Source organism: Entamoeba histolytica, genomic scaffold (assembly GCF_000208925.1).
Source record: "Entamoeba histolytica HM-1:IMSS scf_1104750516383 genomic scaffold, whole genome shotgun sequence".
Lineage (NCBI taxonomy): Eukaryota > Evosea > Mastigamoebida > Endamoebidae > Entamoeba > Entamoeba histolytica.
The window spans coordinates 65,102-75,049 of record NW_001914914.1 but is presented as its reverse complement, the minus strand read 5'-3'; the positions used below and the strand labels follow the sequence as shown (position 1 = coordinate 75,049).

General features: G+C 24.8%; 6 protein-coding genes across 6 annotated transcripts; 3 read left to right on the top strand and 3 right to left on the bottom strand.

Annotated features, from left to right (window-relative positions):
- Nucleotides 1-496: 496 nt before the first annotated feature.
- On the bottom strand, nt 497-1,064 carry EHI_008820 (uncharacterized protein; the record flags this gene model as incomplete). Its single annotated transcript, XM_001913625.1, has 2 exons — nt 497-860; nt 910-1,064. The coding sequence occupies 2 exons, from the start codon at nt 1,062-1,064 to the stop codon at nt 497-499; spliced, it is 519 nt and encodes a 172-aa protein (XP_001913660.1).
- Nucleotides 1,065-1,392: 328 nt separating this feature from the next.
- EHI_008810 (uncharacterized protein) lies at nt 1,393-2,562 on the bottom strand (the record flags this gene model as incomplete). Its single annotated transcript, XM_647889.1, has 1 exon — nt 1,393-2,562. One exon carries the CDS (start codon nt 2,560-2,562, stop codon nt 1,393-1,395), a length of 1,170 nt encoding a protein of 389 aa, XP_652981.1.
- Nucleotides 2,563-3,059: 497 nt separating this feature from the next.
- EHI_008800 (ser/thr protein phosphatase family protein) lies at nt 3,060-3,869 on the bottom strand (the record flags this gene model as incomplete). Its single annotated transcript, XM_647888.1, has 1 exon — nt 3,060-3,869. The coding sequence occupies one exon, from the start codon at nt 3,867-3,869 to the stop codon at nt 3,060-3,062; it is 810 nt and encodes a 269-aa protein (XP_652980.1).
- A 144-nt stretch (nt 3,870-4,013) lies between these two features.
- EHI_008790 (CXXC-rich protein) lies at nt 4,014-4,610 on the top strand (the record flags this gene model as incomplete). The annotated part of the gene is made up of 1 exon (XM_647887.1): nt 4,014-4,610. One exon carries the CDS (start codon nt 4,014-4,016, stop codon nt 4,608-4,610), a length of 597 nt encoding a protein of 198 aa, XP_652979.1.
- Nucleotides 4,611-5,750: 1,140 nt separating this feature from the next.
- EHI_008780 (actin, putative) lies at nt 5,751-8,042 on the top strand (the record flags this gene model as incomplete). The annotated part of the gene is made up of 1 exon (XM_647886.1): nt 5,751-8,042. One exon carries the CDS (start codon nt 5,751-5,753, stop codon nt 8,040-8,042), a length of 2,292 nt encoding a protein of 763 aa, XP_652978.1.
- A 403-nt stretch (nt 8,043-8,445) lies between these two features.
- On the top strand, nt 8,446-9,084 carry EHI_008770 (zinc finger protein, putative; the record flags this gene model as incomplete). The annotated part of the gene is made up of 1 exon (XM_647885.2): nt 8,446-9,084. One exon carries the CDS (start codon nt 8,446-8,448, stop codon nt 9,082-9,084), a length of 639 nt encoding a protein of 212 aa, XP_652977.2.
- Between the last annotated feature and the right edge of the window lie 864 nt (nt 9,085-9,948).

Sequence of the window (9,948 nt, the reverse complement as noted above, 5' to 3'; positions counted from 1 at the left end):
TAAATATGTTATGTTACAAATGCAGACTTATGATTCATTAAAACAAATGATGAAAGTCTTCTTAACATCACATGGTAGTATTGATAAACAAGAAAAATTTAAATTTTCAACTTCTCTCTTCACTCTTAATAATTTAGATACTATTGTTAATGACTTACATACTAATCCAACAATTAACCATTCCATTGTAGATGTTATGATTGATAAACTTCTTCTTAAATAAATCTTTTAAAGAAATTATGAAAAAGAAGGGTATCAGATTATTTCATCATCTCTTTTCTTATTTTATGATTATGATGATCCTCTCTCAACTATTGACTTTAAAATGATTGATTTTGCTCATTGGAAAGATAAAAATCACAAATATGAAATTAGTGATGGTTATATTAATGGAATACAAACTATTATAACTATCCTTAAAGACCTTAAATTAAATTAATAATTACTTATATCTCAATTAATTCTATTTACTATTTTACTATATTTTTCCTTTCTTTTAATACCATTGAACCACAAAGCATGATCGTATACAAAAAGTATTTGGATAAACATTATTAGTAAATATCATTGGTCCTATTTTAGTATGATCATGATAAAATCTACTAAAGGAAGCACTGATATATCCTTTCCCATCTCCATCTACTCTATATCCATCAGAAATCCAAAACATTTTTTTTGTATTATTTTTACCTGAAATTCGTAATAATGAATGTGTCATTGTTTTGGGTTTAAATTGAATTGGATTTATTCCATATTGATTCTTAAGACTAAAAATAAACTGTTGATTATCTTCCCAAACCCATTCTCCTGGTTTTGTTGGTACTACTCCATGGAATGAACCAAAAACATCTCCATATTCACTAATAACTATAAACATAATATTTCTTTCTTCCAAAAACTTTATTCCACAATCCATGTGGTATCATTTCATGTTGCTCTGAATTAAATATCACAATTTTATTTTCTAATGTAATCCATTGATTTAATACTTCAAATGGACTTTTTTCTTTAACTTCTTTATATAATGGAACTTTATCTGAATGATTACAACTTAATGTATCCATCAATTGTTTGAACTTAAACCATTTTTCTTCTCTTTAAATACTCCTTTCAAACCCTTTAATGCTTTCTCAATTATCTCAACTCATTTTATTCTTCTACACAACCCTGATGGAATTTATAAAACTACACTTTCCCTTTCTTTTCAAAAAAAACTATATTCTTATAATCTTTTTACTATCATTTTATTCTTTGAATTTTCTTTCTTTTTTCTTTCGTTTTTTTTTGACTTCAACTCATTTTTAAAGACCTTTTGACTCTTTATTTGAAAAACTATTTTCTTATGGCATGTCTCCTTATTTCTTTCTATTCTTAAAAAAACCAATAACTCAATTAAAGTTCGAATTTAATTTTTGAACATTGTTCTTGTACAGCAAATGGCGATGTTCTTTCAACTACTTTATAATACTCTCCTTCACGACATCCTAAAACATAATTTGTTTCATGAATATTAAGATGAAGGGTGTATAATTCACCATTCAATTCCAATGAATTAGTTTGAATATTTTCCGTGAAAGACTTTCCAAGAACTATAAGATGTTTTGTATTAATATGTCCTATTGATTTTGTGTTATTCAAAGTTAATGTATTTATTTCAACATTGTTGAAAGTAGCATTAGTATTTTTAACAAGTACTTCATTCCACTTTCCTTCAATTACTGAATTAGGTAAATAAGCAATTAAATCTAGATATTGTGAATATAATTGGCAATCCCATTTATTATAATGAACTCCTTTTGTGTCATTCCATAAAAATTTACATAAACATCCCTCTTTGGAATCTTCACTTTTGATATATTCTTCATACTCATTTTGTACACAATCAGTAAAACGAGTATATCCATTTCTTTCACAAAGAGCAATTGGTTTATAAGTGTCATCTTGATGAACACCATAAAGGTCGAAATTAAATGGAGTAGTAGTAATATTTCCAATCCCAATAAATGCAGTCTCACATGTTTTTCTTCTTTTTGAATTAGCAGGTTGAATTACAACATTGACATTTCCTTTAAGGAGAATATAGTCTGTAGGTGGCATAAAACTACGGACAATAACAACTCTGTTTCCATCGACTGAATTAATAACATACTTCAAGGGAAATTCATTATCTATCTTTGAGAACCTAATGGTTGTATTTTTTGTTTGTACATTTAACTCAAAATCTTTTTCTAATGAGAAAGAATAAAGAGACAATGTGTGTTGGTCTTGTAGAATATTACTTTGTATTGTTAGATTTTCTGTTGATGCATAATATTGTTTACGTTCAATCATTGTTTTCATTTTATCAATACCAAGAAAAACATCAACGTCATTAGAATTATCCATTTGAATAGTTAATTGTTTTGATGTATTTAATAAATTAAATACTGTTAAAGAAGAAATACTAAAAGTATATTCTTCTGGGTTAAATGTGCATGGTTTATCTTTGAAATGAATGAGTGTATTATTTTTGTAATAATCACAATAAGCAAAGATAGTTGTAATAAATAAAAAGATAAACATGAGGAAAAATTCTTTTTTTTCTTTTTAAGTTCATTTTCATAAAAAAGAATATTTATTTGAATATTAAAAGTAGTTATAACAATTTTTATATTTATTAAATCATAACAATTTTGAATTAAAAAATAATAACATTTTTTGGTATATTATTTTAATATTCTATTCTTTTCTTTCATTGATATTTTGATAGTGTGTGTTTGTTTTATACAACTAAATTTTTTTTATTTCATAGAAGTAATAAATTCTTTTTTAATAGTTAGTATTATTAAATAAGCAATTGATTTATATTAAACAATTGATTTTTCATTCATCATATTTTCTTAAAGAATTAACTGTTTTTTACATATCAAACTCATTCAATAAAACTATTAAAAATCAAAAGTACAAATAAATAAGCAAAATTAAAACAAAGAAATTTTTATATAGGTTTTTTTTAGAAAATACAAGAATAAAAAATATAAGAAAATGATTTATTCTGTCAAATAAATTATGAAATAGAATTAGTTGACAATACTATCTTTAATAAGTTGAATTTTTTTTTCTTTATATTCTCTATTATCATAAATAAATTTTGATGGTTTTTGATTAATTTGTTGAATGAATTGATTTAAAGTAATACATTTTGATTGAGTTAATGGAATAAATTTTTTATTATAATATTTTAATTGTAGTGGTTTAAAACATAAAGAGTTATTGTCATCTACAATAGAACCATTTACAAAAGTTGTTTTTCCAACTTTACATATTCCATGAGATGAATGACAATGTCCAAAACAGTGAACGTCTGGTTGAACTTTTTGAATAAATTGTTGAACCACTTTTGACCCAGCATGAAAAAATTCTCCATTTATTAATTGTCTCATTCTAATACCATAATCCATCATATTAAAAGGAGGTTCATGAGAAAGACAAATTAAAGGATATTTTGGATTAATTTTATTAATTTCTTTTTTATGAATATGGAATTTATATCCAGAACCAATAAATTGAAATTCATTAATATGGAGATAATTCCCATCAAGAACATGAACTTCTTTAATTTTACCTTTAATTTTTTCTAATGTTTTAATTTGTTGTTTTTTTTCATGATTTCCAAGAACAGAAATAAGGATGTCAACTTGTTGATTTTCAATCCATTGAATAAAGTCTTTTATACCATATCCTCTAATAGTAAAATCTCCACATAATAATAAATAATTTGTCTTTGGTAATATAAATTGTCTATGAGTTCCATGAATGTCTGATAAAATAGTAAATAATTTTGGGAACTGATTTTTAGAATAGGATGAGTGTTTGAAGTTTTTACTCATTATTTCTTCTAATAATATTTTTTTGTTCGATGGAATTTAATAATAAATTCAATATGTTTCAACTCTATTTTCAGTAAAAGTTATCAACTAATTTGGTTGTTTTTTTTTTCTTATAGAACTAAACTTATTATTTGATTAAAACAAATGTCTTTGTTGCTTATAGCCCAAGTCTTTTATATTGCTATTGCCTTAGAATGTAATCAAACTCAATATATTAAAAATGGTATTTGTGTAGATTGTGAAAAAGGTTGTAAAAAATGTGAAAATGAAATTGGGTGTGTTTCATGTGAAGATAAATATTATTTTCTATCAAATAAATGTTTAAGATGTGATTCTCATTGTGATTCAACATGTGAAGATGGGTATGGATGTAAAACTTGTATGCCAACATATACTGAAAAAAATGGAAAGTGTATTGCCCCACCTTGCCCATTTTGTGCAGAAAATAGTTGTAATGTAACAACATGTTCTTTATGTATTGAGAATTATTATGTCAGTAAAGGAAAATGTGTTTTATGTGATAAAAATTGTAAAAATTGTGATATTGATGGATGTGTTGAATGTAAACTTGATTATCATGTATTAAATGGTAGATGCCAAGCAAATACTTTGTCAAGTAGAGATATTATCTTTATTTCCATTGGTTCTCTTTTAGGATTCGTTATGTGTTTATGTTTCATGATGATAGGAATTTCTTATATTAAGGGTATATTCAAACAGGCTTTTTTCAATGAAGCATAAAACAATTATTAAATCTCCGAGTGAAAATAATTAAATTCTATATTTTAAAGTAAAAAATTATAAATAGAAGTATTAGTTTTTATGTTTATAATATACTCAAAAATAACTGAAATAATATTTCTTTTTTCACTAACTTTTAACAATTTGATAATTCATAATTTTCCTTTGTAATGAAATTAGATAAAATAAAATACAATAAAAACTTTCTTTTTTTTTTTTTGAAAAAAGAAAAGTTCATTAGAGAATTGTTATAGATATTAAATTAACTTTTATATTAATATAGATTTTATTTCTTTATTTAAGATTTAAGATGATTTATGGTGGTGAATAAGAAATAAAATAATACTAAAATCAAAACTAATTTAATAAAAAAATTATTATACTTTTAAATACGTATTTATTTTTTGTAAAATAGTATAAATTAATAACTTAACTAAAAACTTTGTAAGTAATTTAATTAAAGACATTTCAAAAATATAATAAACTTCAATGTTATAAGAAATTCTAATTAATAAACAATGAGAATTAAACAATACCAACTAACATTAACATTAACGAGAAAATGAAAAACCAATCTTTAAATTAAAAATTAATGAATTATAATAATTTTTTAAATGATTAAACAAAGTAAGTTGTTTTTTTGAATTATTTAAACATTACTAAGTACTAAATAAAGTTATTAATATAAACTAAATAATTATTGATTAAATTAATTTGTTTTATATAAATATAGATTAAACTTAACATAATTTGAAAAAAACAAACACAAAAAGAATTATTACTATAATTATTTATAAATTTGTTTTACTCTTCTCAAGTTAGATTTTTAAGAAATATAAAATAAAGAGAATAATAACAAAAAAAAAAAATTCTATAACAAATCATTAAATAAATTACGGATAAATTAATTATAATAATTTATGGTTTTATAATAATTATTTTTAGTTTAGAGCAGAGAATAGAAAAAAAAAGATAAGGAAGAAATAAGAAAATAGTATATAGGATAAATGAGGAATTAAAAAAAGAAAAAAATTTTTAACTAAGAAATTGTTTAAAAATTATTTAAATCTCAACATTGATTTGAGGAAATTTTTTACAAAAGAAAAAGTATTTTAATCTATAAAATAGTATTTCAAGATAATGAATTTCTTTAAGAAACAGTTTAATGGTAATGAATTTATGGTTAGATGTCAATGTGCTCTCCGAAGAATTAGTGCACAACAAAAGAAGTACCAAACCCACTCTAAAACATTTAAAAAGCAAATAATAGAATTACTTCAAAATAATGAACGGGATAAGGCTTTTGATAAATGTACATTATTAGTTCAAGAAGATTATAAAAATGAAGCTCTAACAGAATTAATTGATGTTATTGATGAATTAATGAAAAATTCAGAAATTATTGGTACACAAAGGATATGTCCTTTAGAATTAAAATCAGCATGTGGTGCTATTTTATATGCATCTCCATATTTTCCTGATCATACTGAAATGATGGAATTGAGAAATATGTTAATTGATAAATTTGGTAAAACATTCCCAGAAGAATGTGTTAATAGCAAAGTTATTAGTCCAAAATTATTATCAAGGCTTTCTTCTAAACCAGTTGACTCTGATGTTGTTAATTATTATCTTGATAGTATTGCTAAAGAAAATAATCTCATAACAGAAGAAAATAAACTTCCAGAAGAAAATCCTAATGAAATGTTGCCAGCTGATGCAAGTAAATGTGAATTATCAAGGTTACTAGATGGAAAACAAAATAATAAATATACATTTGGTGTATTAACTAAGAATGTTATAGGTAAAATAAAAAAAGGTGGAGATAAAGTTGAGGCATATATTTCTGGTCCAAATAATACTAAAATTATTGGAGAAGTAACTGATCTTCATGATGGTACTTATGATATTGTATTTGTACCACCATATGCTGGTAATTATCTTATTGCTGTTTATGTGAATGATAAACAAATTGAACAAATAGGTAAATTACATATATTAGAAGCTAACTCATTAGACTTAAATAAATGTATAATTGAAGGTAATGGAATTAAAGGAGGATATGTAAATGAGAAACAAAATTTCACTATTATTGCTAAAGATTCATCTGGTCAAACAATTAATCATGGAGGAGAACCTTTTGCTGCTTATATTGCTGGTCCAAATGATGTTAAAATTATTGGAGATATTACTGATCTAAAAAATGGACAATATGATGTAAGTTATGTTCCTCCTATTAAAGGTAATTATGCTATTGCAGTTTATCACAATACCACTTTGGTTCAGTCTGTATTTAATTTTAGTATTGAAGAAAGAAGCACTCAACAACAATTTCCAACAATCCAACAACATATTCAACCACAAATAACAAAGTCATTTATTCCAGTTCAAGGAAAACCAGGAGAACATTTTATTATAGATATTGGAAGTTGTTCTATTAAATCAGGATTTGAAAGTGTTGGAACTCCATCAATAGTAACACCAACTGTTGTTGGAAAAAATTTACATCAAACAAGTGGATTTGTTGAACAAAATTTATATGTTGGAGATGAGGCTATTGACAAAAGAGGTATATTATCATTAGAATATCCAATGCAAAAAGAACCTATTGATTATAATAGTTTAAAATCAGTTATGAAACATTCAGTAGAAGTTGCACAAGGACATCCTACTGTTGTTATAACAAATGGATTAACTCCTTTACAAATGAAGATAAATACCTCCGAAATATTATTTAATGAAGGAGTTCAATCAATAAGATTTGTTGATGAAGCACAAGCCATTTCTAGACTATATAATAAACAAAATTGTGTTATCGTAAATATTGGAGGAATGATGTCATGGGTAATTCCAGTAATTAATGGAATTGTTTATAATAATATTTCACAAAAATTACCAATTGCAGGAGTTAAGTGTACTGAAATATTAATGGCTTTACTTTCTAAAGAAGGTATTACTCTTGGAAGTACTTCTAGTGAAAAAGAAATAGCAAGACAAATTAAAGAAGCCACTGGATATATTCAAGTTAGTCATAATTCTTTAATACAACCAATTAATTATTCTCTTCCAGATGGAACTTCATTAACAATTGGAAATTCAAGAGTTCAATGTTTTGAACCATTGTTTAATCCACAATTATGTGCTATGAATTGTAGTGGAATAAGTCAAATGATTGCAACTGTGTTAAGAAATATAAATGGATGTACTAATGAAATTATATTAGTTGGAGGAGGAAGTTTAATAAAAGGATTAAAAGAGCGTATTGAAAATGATATTCAACAACTCTTAAACTTCAAAATAAATGTAATTGCTGAAGATAATAGAAAATTTGCTTCTTGGCTTGGAGCAAATCTTCTTGACAAAGAAAATATTGGAAAAATAATAACTCTAGACACATGGAAACAAGAAGGAGCCTTATGTCTTGACGACTAATAAGGATGCAACGATTAATTTTTTTAATAATTTTATTTTAAATATTTTTATTGGAAAATACGTGTTTGTATCATTAAAATGAAAATAGAAAAATTTCTTCATTGATTAAACCCCTCTTTTTCTTCTTTTAATTCATTTTAAAGGAAATATCCCGATTTTTTCCATAAGAAAGATGAATAATAGATTCTATTTAATTCAAATAATAGAAAACCTAAAAAAACCGAAAAATAAAAGAATTTTTATAATTAAACGGCTTGTCAAAAATACATGAAGTTCAAAAATTCTCTAAAAATAAAAAATGATAAAAAATAGGAAGATTAAAAAAGGAAAAAAAACGGGAAAATAATGGAAAGAAAAAATTATAAAAAAGAAAAGAAGTAAACACGTTCAAATATTTCAATTCATGAAGAAATCAAAGGAAGACCACCGTTCAGGACTTTACCAGTCTACTCTAACTGAATCAAAACAAGAGTCTCCTTGTGGTTCTTTTACATCTTTGGGATTTACATTTTCTCCATACGCTGAACCATATAGACCTTCAAGAAGTGTTAATGCTTCTCCAGTCCTTTCAAGAAGAGATCAACTCTTTCAATCACTTTCAACAACAAGTGCCCCTTCTACACCTGGTCTTTCTCATTCACCACGAAGATCAACATTATCTACTTCTACAACTTGTGAAGGAGGTGGTCCTAACACAAATGGTACTATTAATACTTCATTGTATAAAACAGAACTTTGTCGTTCATTTGTTGAAACAGGAACGTGTAGATATGGAAATAAATGTCAATTTGCTCATGGAGAGAAAGAGTTAAGACCAGTACAACGACATCCTCGTTATAAAACTGAGATTTGTCAAACATTTCATCAGACAGGGACTTGTAAATATGGAAGTAGATGTAGATTTATTCATGTATTACCAGGAGAACTTTCTCCTGCACCTGACTGTGTAGATATTTCTCAATCTCAAAATTTTTCAGATATTTCTTCAACTGATGAAGACTCAAACAGACTTCCTGTATTTGAACAGCTTTCCCACAACTAATTATTTACTTTATTTATTTTTTTTATTTCTTTACAATTTTCTTTTTTTTTTTTAATTCTTTTGTCTTTTCTTTTGAATATAATGTCATTATTTTAATTACTGAAAAATTTAAACTCATCTTGGATTCTCCAGTTTAATTTAACTTTAAGATGGTTGTTAAAAAAGAGTCCCGAGGAGGAAATGGAATACTTGATATTATTGAAGAAATTACTCCATGCACTGAAGATGATAATCGGAATGATGATCATCACCACCCTCGTTTACTCCAACAAGATAGTGAGGGAGATGGAATATTAGAAATAGACGATGGTGTAGATTTTGTATTTTCGAAGAATGAAATAGAAATGGATTTTTCCATTTAATTAGTACATTAATTTATGTGATTTTTTAATGATGTTTATTAATTCATGTGATAGTTTTATTCAAGAATTATTAACATAATATAACGTTTAATTATATTAAAAATAATTAAATAGAAAAATAATGTTTGAATGTTCTTTTAAAAAAATAGTCATTTTTATGAGTCACTATTTAATACAACGTTATTATTAACTTTTGTTAGCGACTACCTAGTTAGTTAAGTTCTTTTATTAGACAATAACGTTTTATTTAATAACATAATTCCTAATGAAACGATCTAATTACCAACTCCTCGAAAAGTTGAACAGTACTAATTACAAAAACTAAGAGAATGAGTTTAATTTTATTATTAGTTATTTTAATTTAACATTAGGAGTTAATGATGTTAATTTTTTTATGTTAGTTTTGATATTATAGTAATTTTTTTTCATGAATTTAGTTTAATGAAGTTTATAGAATAGAAACATGATTTAAAAAAAAAAGCATTGACTTGTTTAAACCATA